At 40.3% G+C, this 11,592-nt stretch overlaps 2 protein-coding genes across 4 annotated transcripts in view; one reads left to right on the top strand and one right to left on the bottom strand.

The window, feature by feature from the left end:
- The first annotated feature begins 446 nt into the window (after positions 1–446).
- Positions 447–4,726, top strand: LOC110382293 (zinc finger protein 892). The gene is made up of 8 exons (XM_064037198.1): positions 447–1,011; positions 1,290–1,592; positions 1,664–1,714; positions 1,981–2,184; positions 2,410–2,588; positions 2,859–3,016; positions 3,435–3,587; positions 4,438–4,726. The coding sequence occupies exons 1-8, from the start codon at positions 838–840 to the stop codon at positions 4,575–4,577; spliced, it is 1,362 nt and encodes a 453-aa protein (XP_063893268.1). The 5' UTR covers positions 447–837; the 3' UTR covers positions 4,578–4,726.
- A 254-nt stretch (positions 4,727–4,980) lies between these two features.
- LOC110382127 (moesin/ezrin/radixin homolog 1) overlaps positions 4,981–11,592 on the bottom strand; it is a 38,981-nt gene continuing 32,369 nt past the window's right edge. For 2 of the 3 annotated variants that reach the window (XM_049838745.2, XM_049838743.2), the window contains 9 exons: positions 11,035–11,061; positions 10,600–10,722; positions 9,567–9,737; positions 9,021–9,232; positions 8,655–8,915; positions 8,124–8,364; positions 7,498–7,644; positions 6,824–7,054; positions 4,981–6,446 (listed from right to left, as the gene is read on the bottom strand). In XM_049838745.2, coding sequence (XP_049694702.1) covers positions 6,282–6,446; positions 6,824–7,054; positions 7,498–7,644; positions 8,124–8,364; positions 8,655–8,915; positions 9,021–9,232; positions 9,567–9,737; positions 10,600–10,722; positions 11,035–11,061 — 1,578 coding nt within the window. In that variant the 3' untranslated portion in view covers positions 4,981–6,281. The remainder of the gene's footprint in view (positions 6,447–6,823; positions 7,055–7,497; positions 7,645–8,123; positions 8,365–8,654; positions 8,916–9,020; positions 9,233–9,566; positions 9,738–10,599; positions 10,723–11,034; positions 11,062–11,592) is intronic. The other variant, XM_064037197.1, reaches the window with a different exon arrangement.

Below are 11,592 nucleotides of genomic sequence, written 5' to 3'. Positions count from 1 at the left end.
TTTTATGAGCTTTACATCTCTTCATTGGTCTCATCATATTCATAGGTAACGTGTGCCGACTTACCTACTTTTTTATATTTATAAGTACAGTCACCAGACCTAAAGCAGATGCTTAGGGTCTTCATAGTTTCTTTGTTACCATCTGGACTGTACGTTCTGTCTTTGGCAGTCATCTAGTCATTAACGGTTAGTCAGAAGCCGTAAAATCTGATACCGCGTCTTGTTAAGGGGTATCGGATTATCCGGGTAACTAGGTTAATTGAGAAGTCAGATAGGCCGTCGCTCCACGTAAACACTGGTAGCCAGCTGCATCAGGTGAGACTGCATTCTGCAAGCCGACCCCAACATAGTTACGGAAAGACTAGGCCGGACTAGGCAGATGAGACAATTTCCTAATACCCTTTCTAAATTTATTATTCTTTTGTGTCAATGTCATAATCATTCATAATAACAGAACGTCAATGTCAACTTGATGTCAAATCAATTGTCGAATCTCAAAGTGAATAGGCTAGCGTTTGACGATGAAAAAATATTTTTCTGTATTAATAACTTAGTTGCCTGAATAAACTTATTGTTTATTATAGAGTTTGAAAATGAATTTACATTAAAAATAATATCAGTTGACCTCTACAAAAAATTGAGGTTATATTATTGTTATACATCAAAGACATTCAAGGTCCAGTTTAATATAATCAACGCAAATTAACAATATTTCTATTATACAAAACATTGTAGCTAACATATCAAGTGCTATATTGGAGTGAGATTATCTAGATGACATAAACAAGCTGGCATAAAACCTTTTTGTTGGTAATTTGCTGTGAGGTGTTTGGCCTAATGATGAGAACCTACACTCGCAAGCGTCCGAACCACCAGTTGATAGAGGATGTGCACGAGCTGTGCAGACTGTGCCTGAACAAGACCATGGAAGCTATGCCAATATTCTCAGAAGACTCTGAGAATATCTGTGCAACATTGGCACTGAGGATCATGATCTGTGTGGGACTGGAGGTAACATTCAACTGAACATGTTTTCACTCATAGCTGACTTACAGAAAAGGAGTGGATTGTTTTAGCTTTTGTTAGCAGTTTGGCTCAAACAAACAGGATAGAAAAATTGTCTTTCAGTTTAGTTTTCCATTCCTTACTAAGTGCAATACTTAATTCGATAATTATTAAGAGTAATCTAATTTTATCAGCCTCAATACTAAGCTAAGAATGAAAATGTGTAAATATTTTTCACATTTCAAATAGGTACTGATCATATCCAAATATCTTCCATTTCCCAGATGAAAAGAGATGAATACTTACCAAACATAATCTGTACAGACTGTTACGACCAGCTCAACAAATATTATGCATTCAGGAAGAAATGTGAGGTGACGTACCAAAAGCTGAAGTCTCACGTATTAGCCGTAAAGGAAAAAGAATACAAACATAAAATCAAAGAAGAAGCTGATAATAAAATGAAGTTAGAACAAGTGGAGAATGAGGAAGAATTAAAGTATGTTGTCACATTCGATAAGGAGCAGTATCCAGATGTGAACGGTTTGAATCTGAATGGAGTAGCACAGATGAATCATTTTACTGAGGTACACTTGTTTTTCTCTTCTCTCTGTCTCGTGTGGTTTTTGAAGTTAATGTTAGTTGTGGTTTTTTGCAGAAATTACCAGAGCTTTCGAAAATTGAGTTGCTAGAAACTAAGGATAATGATGTAAGTACCAATAATAACTAAATATTCTGAAGAGTGAGAGCAAGGTGGTATCCCTGTTGTCTCTGCTCCTTCTCCAAGTATTTGAATCATCTTGAAATATTTATACACATTTGGCATGCCTTAGATATCATTGTAACTTTGTCTATTACATAAATTTTTAATTACTGTAAATGTGATGCAGCTTTGTTTTGTCTCACTCACATTTTAATAATTCTTGCATTAATCCAAAATTGGCTTACATAATAACAAAAAAGAATAATTTTCAGCAAACAGAAGAAGAAGTGCCATCAGACCCTGACATAACAACATTCCTATCTACAATGCTTGTGGAGCTCGGCATACTGACACCCGGAGACAATGGACTGATCTACTCTAATCAGAATATAAAGTCATTGGAATTGGAGACAGGGGACGGTAGCAGTATTGTGATGGAACTGGTGGAGGAAGATGATGCTCAGGAACAAATTGTGGTGAGACATTTAAGTGTATTTTTTTAAGGGGATGTGGGAAACTAATTAATACAATCAGTTTTGTGGATCTGTAAGTGTTCCAAGCTTTTGTTTTATAGGGACATGTAATGGGCAGTATGTATTTACCCACTGGCAATTTTTTTATGGTATAACATAATCAGAATATTGTATTAAAAAGTTATATTGTAAGCCCCTTTAATTACTGTAGGGAAATGAACATTTCAGAGTGCAGAGAATCAAATAGAAGCAAGTAGCCTCACACAGGTAACACAGGAACAAGTAACGGATCAGGTAGAAGCTAACAATACTAAGAAAGTTGAAGACACATTCAAAGAAAATGAGTGTATCATAAAGTATGTTACGTCAAATGCTCCAATCAAGAAAGATAAATCAGACAAAAAGTGGTAAGTTTGGCTAAGACATTTTATACCTAGATTCTCAGCCCCAGCGTGTGCACTCAGATAAATAGCCTTATTGTGAAGCATCATTACATTCCGTTTTGTAACATAAATAAGGTGTAATATGGTTCTATGATCCTTTTTCTCTTTTGTCAAGTTTTGCTTTTCTTAAAAGAAACGAATTTAATGTGCTAGAGAAGGCTTTTTGGCCAATGAAGAATTGGTTTTTGAAACAACTTTATTAGATGCACAAATTAATGCATTTGTACGCTATAGTGCATGGTGCTCGGAGTGCGGGCGTCGCCTGGCCAGCCGCAGCGCGCTGACGCGGCACCTGCGCACACACTCGGGCGAGCGGCCCTACGCCTGCCACATCTGCGGGAGGACCTTCGCGCAGAAGGAGGTCATGGTCAGGCATCTGCTCGTGCATGGAGGTTGGTGTCCTATTTATAGGCAGTATGTTTTGTTTATGGGGAGTGGTTCAGCTATGGATGTGGTTAATGTGTAGTAATGTGTACACTATTTTGAGTATGACTTTTTATAAAATCAATGTTTAAATACTTACAATAATAATTATAAATGAATTAAATCATAATTTATTTATTTTTGGTGCCTTTGTGTAAAGTATTATTGTACTTACAAATCTTAAAGTTTTTCAATTTGTATGTAACTCAAATGGAGTTATAAGAAAACTTATGACAATATGCTAACTATCCGAATGCCGATTTAAAGAATTTTCAGTGGAATTTCGTAGACAATGCCCCTTGTATTTTCTATTTCTTGAACACATGTGAATATAACTTGCTGTTATTGTCGATAAGTTTCTTAAATTGCATTATCTGGTACGTACAGAGCAGCGTCCATTCGCGTGCTCTGTATGTGACAAGAGCTTCACCCAGCGCGGCGCCCTCGCGGCGCACGCGCGGCAGCACGCGCCGCCCGCCGCACGACCGCTCGCGCTGCATCGCTGTGATAGGTGTCCCAAGGTCTTCCTCTATGCATCCGGTAAGATACGACAATAACACATACACTTATCATCTGTCTAACCTTGCCCAACTATGACTGCAACTGAGTAACAGTAATACATATACGAAGAGCGACTGCCTGGGCCCCGATTATCCTAAGTTAATAATGTCAAAATCGAATAGAAATCGAATCGCAATATGATCGTAATAGCAGTTTTAACCATATCGGGCATTCTGCTACTAATAAAAGACCAATCGTATTCGATTGACATTTGATTGGTGTGCGATTGGTCTGCTATTTTGATGATTTTGGTCTACTTATACGGTAGTTTGCTGCACAAGCATTTTGCAATCGTAAATCATTTGCAGACAAAATGATTCATTATTGAATGACAGAAAAGGATAAAAACGTTTATTTCAAAGAAAATATAGCGGAATGCCACATACGCTTCAATCGTAATCGAGTCGGGATTGGATCTCAGTCGAATCGAGTCGAACGTCAATCGAATGGCGCGTAAGTAAAATTAGGAGAATCGGGCCCCAGTTTCACCTCTTCAGCCCAGTTACCCGGGCAACCGAATACCCCTTGGTCAGAACTGGTTGTCAGACTTTTTGGCTTCTGACTACCCGTAACAACTGCCAAGGATGTTCAAATGACAGGCGGGGAGACGGCACCGTTTACGACAGAACTCATCATAAGAAAATCTTTACCTCTCCACGGATCGTTAACTTTATAATCGATCGATCTGTGCGGCTTTGGTTTAGCTACGAGCTCTCCCGAACACTTACACTACTTATGAAAAATATAAAGATTTTTCTCTCGAATATCGATTTTTTCAGCACTTCTTGGATTTTTTTGTAATACTAATTTGTTATCAATTTACTATCAGGTCTGAGTCGTCACATGATGATGCACAACGGCCGTGTGTATGTGTGCGGCGCGTGCGAGCGACAGTTCAAAGACAAGAGCTCCCTGCTGCGACACCTCAAGAACGCCAACCACGCGCCGCGAGCCACCGCGCCTACCTGAGCCACACACTACTTGAGCCCCGCTACATGCGCCTAGCGACACGTATCTTACGTCAGACTGCACTGAACTCAATGTCTGGTCAGTTTACTCAGAAATGCAATCGTAGTTTATTTTTATCGGCTCGCATACCGATATTACGGGACATTTGAAGGTATTGCCAACCGATAGTGATTGTTTATTTTTATTTTATTTGTGATTATGATTTAAATTACAATAAGTTTAACATCAAATAAATTCTCAACTTATTTTGAAGTACATGAATTAATCAATTGCAATTATTTTTTGTGTAATCAATTTATGATTTTGGCTAGATGCAATAAGACGTCAATGTATGTGATCATTATTATATGTACAGTATTGTATTAGAATTGAAAGGAAATATTTTATGAAATAAAAACACTAATTTATTTACTTAAATATTTTATTGGAAAAAAATTTATATTAAATCCAAGGCAACGTGGTATTGTAAAATTTTAAGAAAATAATGACAAGAAAATATCGGAATACTGGTGCCTTGGCCGCGACCGGCCTCGGAGTGGACATGTGACGGATGGCACTTATATTAAACAAAACACGAACAATTATATTTTCATAACATTTTAATTTTCATAAAAACCAAGTCGACGCCACCGCATTGTAACTTATGGAATGCCTTCTATTCACTTAACATTATATACTCCCTACAAGCATACATTTTAGTATCTATTTCAAATTTTGTTCAAGAAACAAGTGGGAACAGTTTCTAAGGCCGACACAGCGCCGAGACGTCCCGGCTTGACATCAGTACTTGTCGCGAGCACTGCCCGAGCTAAACATAATATCAGGAGAACCGTTGAAACTGAACTGGAAATAATAATTACACTTGCAGCTCTAACTCCTACATCTAGATTATAAATGATTATAAAAATAAATAAGGGGCGTCGCCCCCTCCCTTTCACCGCTACTCGTTAGGACAAGACACTTCGGACATTGTTATCGTTTTTTGAGCAAAACTCGTTCGGTTATGTATGAACAATGTTTGTCGCAGTGCGTCGCCTGCTGAGCATACTGTGCAGTGTGCAGAGCACTGCACAGCAGCCCAGCACCGTCCCGAGTGGAGAGCGGCAAGCCAGGCTCCCGTCTGTCCACACCTACACACACACATCCGCCAAACACTAAAATAATCAACAGACAAATTATAATAACCGAATCAACTACCACAAATAAAATATAAGCCGCAGCACACATCTGCGACTCGCGCCTCACGATACATTCCGATGAATAAAATCCAAATTATTTTCAAAAATGATTATTATTATTAATAAAAACAATTCTGTGTGCTTTGATTTTATGATTTATCTGGCTATCGTAAACATACATCGCTGTAGCAAGTGATTCTAGGATGTTCACATATTAGGTTATAGCACAACGGTCTAAAATAAAATTACTAATAAGTAATAATAATCAATATTTACAGTTAGTTTCGACTACGACGCCCGACAAGCGCGAGTGTTCGTACCCACGTTATGTGTAAGCACCGCTGAATCATTTGACCCTTAACGTTGACAATCTCTGACGACGGCAAAAGGTACATATTGCCTGGACGGTGTATAAAATTATATAAAAATATCGTTCGATCATCAACATATACATATATGTGTACCGGCCGCGGCCCGGGGCTGCGGAATGTCTGGTGGTGGAGTCGGGCCGGGCCGCCGTCGGGGTCTACATGTTCTCGAACTGGTCGACGCGGCGCTTGGTGTTGCCCTTGCGGATCTCGCGCAGAGTCTTGTATTTGTCGCGTCCCTGGCGGACGTTCTCGCGGTGAATCTTGTCCATGGCCGTCTCCTTCGTCTCGTCGCGTGACTGCGCTAAGTCTTGCTTTAGCGCCTGAGGACAAACATGTGACGTAAGTATTTATTGTTGACAATTAAAAATCATTCTTTATTGTTTATTGGTTAATACAGAGTTGGCGAAATGGGAGTAGTAGAGAGAACAGTATAACCAAACTTGGCAAGATAGAAGTATAGTCAGAGTCGGCAATATGGCAGTGTAGTTAGATTCAACAAGACAAATTAGAGTCGACAAGAAGGTAGTCAAAGCGCTAAACTGGTTTTGTGGTAAAATGAAATTAAAATATTTAACTTTTGGTACACAGTTGTAATACTAATAAAGAATAAAATAATAGTCAAGTGTTGGAAAGACGGGAATATAGGCAGTCAGAGTAAGCAAGATGACAGTCGCAGGGGTGGGGTTGACGTGTATACCTTGAGCTGGTTGTGCAGGCGCTCGTTGCGCTCGGCGAGCGTGCGTCGGTCGGCGACGGGGTCCACCAGGTCGTCGGGCCCGCGCGCCAGCTCGCCGCCGCCCGCGTCGCTGTTGGTGTCGGACGCCGCGTCGCCGTCGGCGCCCGAGTCCGCGCGCGAGTCCGCGCCGCGCTCCGCCACGTGGTGGTGCGACGGCGTCGTCGCCGCCGCCAGCGCTGCCGCTGCCTCGTCCTGGGAGAAGAAGGAATAAAATTAATACTTTTGTCGTCATCGACTGACGTCCACAGCTGGACTGCTGTGTCTCCGGTTACATTTAAAAACACAAGCCCTTGCAAACCAACTTTTTTCTAAATCGATGGGAAGATCGACCACCGATATTACCAAAACCGATATTAACCAAAAATGAAAACTACAGAACACTGAGTTGTATTCTGTCAGATTTTTATGCGATGTCACATAAAACTAACATCAAAATTCTAAAAATCATATAACATGAATGTTAGCCTTCAGATTACATTACGAAAACATTCTAATCGAAATATTAAATAATAGTCTATTTAAGAAAAGTGTACCTTGCATGTATACTTTTGTCATAATGATACATCTCTCAAAACATTTTTTTTGAACACCTCCTTTCCCTCCTATCATAAAGTTACACTGCATGAGACGCATACCTGCTTGCGCCTGGCCTCCTCGACCTCCTCCTGCAGCCGGCGCGTCTCCTCGTCCTTGATCTCCACCTCCTGCTGGATGCGCGACACCTCCTCCTGCTTCTCGCGGATCTCGTCCTCAAGCTTCTGGCGTTCTGCTGCTTCCATGTTCTGAGGAGTTGAGGTTTATTAGATAAATATCACTAGGTACTGAGTGCAGGATGCAAAACAAAAATATGTATGTCTGTTATGTAGGTATGATATACAGTATACAGTTGTTTTCTTTCATTTAATTTCTATTATTTTTTACACACGATTTCTTTAGAAATACCTATGTAAATTATTTCTTTCCTGTTGTCTTTCTTTATGTGTGTGTACAAAAATAAATAAATATGACTAGTGTTTCGTTTTCTGACAATGGTTCAAGTCCAAAGGGAAGAAAAACAAAGAAAAAAATAAGAACAATCTTTTTTTTCCCCACTTTAACCAAACCGTTCCAACCAAAATCCCAGTAGTGCCCAAACTAAATTTCATTTCAATGACTTCAAGTTACAATATGTTAAATATTACTTTACATATAATGTACAAAATACAAAAGTATAATTTACATTATAACGTATGTAAAGTTGTATAAAGTATCATATGCAAACCTTAGTCTCCTCAAGGCGCTGCATCATGGCCTGCAGCTCGTTCTGGCGCTGCTCGAGCTCGTCCTTGGCGGCCTGCAGCTGGCGCAGCTGCTCCTCCAGGCGGCGGATCATGTCCTGCGCCTCCAGCAGGTTGGCCTGCGACCGCTCCATCTCCTCCTGCATCTGCCGGAGACGGTCCTCGTACTCTTGCTGCTTCTTCTCAGCTCGCTCGCGGGCTGCGATCTCCAGTTGGAGCTTTTCTCTGCAATTTTTTATGGTGGTGTTTTAGATTTTTGTTGAAGGTAAAATTACATTGGAACTGCTAGTATTTTTGAAAACATCAAGATTTAAAAAATATCTGTCAATTTACGGTATGTGACGAAATTGATGTTTGACCTCACACAGACCAGCGACAAACTGCACCATCAATATATTATGTTACAAACCTGAGATCCTCCAAATTAGAACTGGGAAATGGTTCGCCAGGTTATGGAAATAGAGGTCCGAAGAAGACGTGCCTCTGTGCCAGCGCCAGGAACAAGGAAGACGTACCTCTGTGCCTGCTTGGCGAGCTTCTCCTCGCGGGCCTGCGCCTTCATCTGCTGCACGTCGATGGTGTCGGGCTTGCGGCGGCGCATGTACAGCTCGTGGTTGCCCATGCACAGCGCCAGGATGCGCTTGTTGACGCGGACGCGCGGCGCGAAGAACACGAAGTCCGGCGCCTTCTTGTCGATCGGCTTGATGATGAACTTGCGGTCGTTGAACGATATGTTGCGGATCTCCGACCACGGGAACCCGATTTTTGGGGTCAGTCTGGAATTTTAAGAAGTTTATTAATATGTGAAGGATAAAATGTAGAACACATAGAAAACTTCTATTAACTATAATTCTACTGTCAGATGTATAGTGACTACTAACTTGTCATCCTTCTCGTAGATATTAAGTCCTAACGCGTCGACTCCGAGCCACAGCTCGGTGTTCTTCTTGTTGCGGATCTCGAAGTAGTTGACGCCGTACATCTCGAGGTCCTGCGCGATCTTCAGGTACTCCATCATGGCGTCCTCGCGCAGCATGCCGCGGTGCTCCTGCCACCAGTTTGTGATGCTCTGCTCCCACTCCTCGCGGGACATCTGGGTACAAATGTTATAACATTGGTCATCATCATCCGTCTAGCTTTTTCTACTAAACTATGTTAAGTTGGTTTCCAGTCTCACCCGATAAGTAACCCTTTGGTGAGACCAGTTGTGAAGCTTTCTATCTTTTTACCCTTACCAACAGTCAGACATTCAAATGACGGCCGGGACCTATCAATGAACCTACCTTCCGAAACACTAAACAGACATGACACAGAAATTAGTAAATTAATATATTTTTGCTAACTTGGCTAGAAATGGTGCAATTTTTGCGTTCTACAATCTATGATAACTCTTCGCTCTTCAGCAGCTATACATCAGAACACCTTACCTTGTGCTGGTCAGTGACTCGCTGTGGCAGCAGACGGTCGTTGGCGAGGAAGCCGGGGCCGTGAACAGAAGGGTTGTGGTCACCATGCCGCGCCTGCACCGCGTATGAAGCCAGGAGTACCGACGTCTCCGGCGGGCAGTAGATCTCGTCCGATAGGATCGCGTTTTTGACCTGGTAGAGGATTGGAACATCGTGAGAAAAGTTTATAAAGATGAAGAAGAATTTTGAGACTCGTTTTAGCAGCTTTCAGCTAAAATGCTTTTGAACCAAGCGCCTAAAAGGATGTCCGAAACTGTAAAACGATGCGTCGCGAAAATCGCCCGCATTTGTACCGAATCCACTTAATAGCTCATTGATTTGAGGACTTCCTTATTGAAGTTTTATTGAATAGTGCTAATTTGATTTGAAGAAATTTTGTGAAGAGGCATTGACTGCAATTTCAAATCAACTATGACTGGACTTATTTAAACACAAGCCCTTTCTTGGCCGAGTGAGCACGGAAATGGCATCAAATGGGCAATTATGGAGAACATACAAATACTTAAGGTCCAACAATGGAAGCAGGGCTAAACGCTACAATCGCAGTAATGGCAGGTTGCGGGCCCTGACCCTACCGCATTAACTGTAATTTATTTGTGTTGTTAATGTAAACACATAAGTGGATTTGTTACTTAGAATTATTCTATTAATTTTCTTGGTAGGCGCACGTTAACGTAAATACTATTATGAAGAGGTATTTGTTGTTAGTCTCTATGTTCTGCAATGCTTATTATTTCAGAATGTTTAAATGGTATGTACTTTTTATAGCTAGTTGATTCAACAATTGGAAACTGACACATTTGGACCAAATCTTCATTCAATAGAATTTATTTATTTATTTATTTATTTATTTAGGCACACCAACAACTATTTACAAATACGTTCACATATATACGTTTACAATTCTAATAAGTCCTGCGTAAATATGAAGAATGGCATACATAGTCTTTACCAGACTATGGTTTTGGGAAAAAATATTAAAAGGTGGACTTACTTGAAGGTAGAACAGTTTAAGTGTGATCTCCTGTATAAGTTCATCGGCGACATCCTCGGGGTAGAATTTGGCGCGGAACTTGAACTGCAGCGGGTTTTCTTTCTTTACGTCTTGTTGCATCACCTGCAAACACATTAACGTTAGCACAGATAAGATACGAGGACGCAAGGTCGCCGACGAGGCTCTAGTCATTTTAATTAATTACATATTACAACACTGCGTTATCGCCACATCTTGGATACTCGATGTTTATCGTATTACCGGGTATTCTTTTAGAAAAAGAAGCATAAAACTTGAGCTAGAGTTTTGTGTTTTCTACAACTGGAATATAGTTATACGTAGCTAGCTTATTGTAAATATTTCAGTGTTCACCTAATTACAAACTACCACACACAACATAAAGTACAAACAGAAATATTGTCGTGTTAATCTTACCCATCTCGAGAACGGTAGCGACCCTGACTTCGTTGTGTGCCACGTAATCCAGGGGAAGCGTTAAAAAGGCAACAATTAATTACAATTCATCGCCATTATCTGGCTTAACTTCATCATTCAATAAAACAAAATGAAAAACGCAACTCAAAATAAAAACTTTTTGAAGAAGAACATTCATGGTTTGGTTTTCTAGCATAATACGGGCCATTCTACGTATTTTTGTTTTACATTGTAATATCTTAATAGTAGCCGCTCTACAAGGAAGGGTAACTTTGTCAAATATAGCAGTTAACATTTTCTCACGACTATAATAAAAATATTATTATTAGCTTACAGTTTTTGTGCACATAAAACTAATATCATCAACATTTATTAGCTTACTGACACACTATCAAAATTAATTTCAACTAGGTTTAGCATCATCAGAAGAAGTCATCAACCAACGGTCGAAGCATTCTCATATGACCAGCTCTTTCGAAAACTCTGAAACGATGTCAACTGGAGTTAAAAGACCTACAGAATAATAAGTAAATGAATTCAACTTCTACCAAGGGTTAC

The sequence above is a fragment of the Helicoverpa armigera genome, chromosome 12, assembly GCF_030705265.1.
Source record: "Helicoverpa armigera isolate CAAS_96S chromosome 12, ASM3070526v1, whole genome shotgun sequence".
In the NCBI taxonomy this organism is placed as follows: Eukaryota; Metazoa; Arthropoda; class Insecta; order Lepidoptera; family Noctuidae; genus Helicoverpa; species Helicoverpa armigera.
Note: the sequence above shows the minus strand (reverse complement) of the source record. Positions and strands in the feature narration are given on the sequence as shown.

What these genes read in the sequence shown, in the direction of transcription:
- LOC110382293 (XM_064037198.1), top strand. Translation starts at nt 838, where the DNA reads ATGATGAGAACCTACACTCGCAAGCGTCCGAACCACCAGTTGATAGAG. An exon ending in GCATCTGCTCGTGCATGGAG is followed by an intron (nt 3,017 to 3,434) that starts GTTGGTGTCCTA and finishes TGGTACGTACAG; the next exon opens with AGCAGCGTCCATTCGCGTGC. An exon ending in GGTCTTCCTCTATGCATCCG is followed by an intron (nt 3,588 to 4,437) that starts GTAAGATACGAC and finishes ATTTACTATCAG; the next exon opens with GTCTGAGTCGTCACATGATG.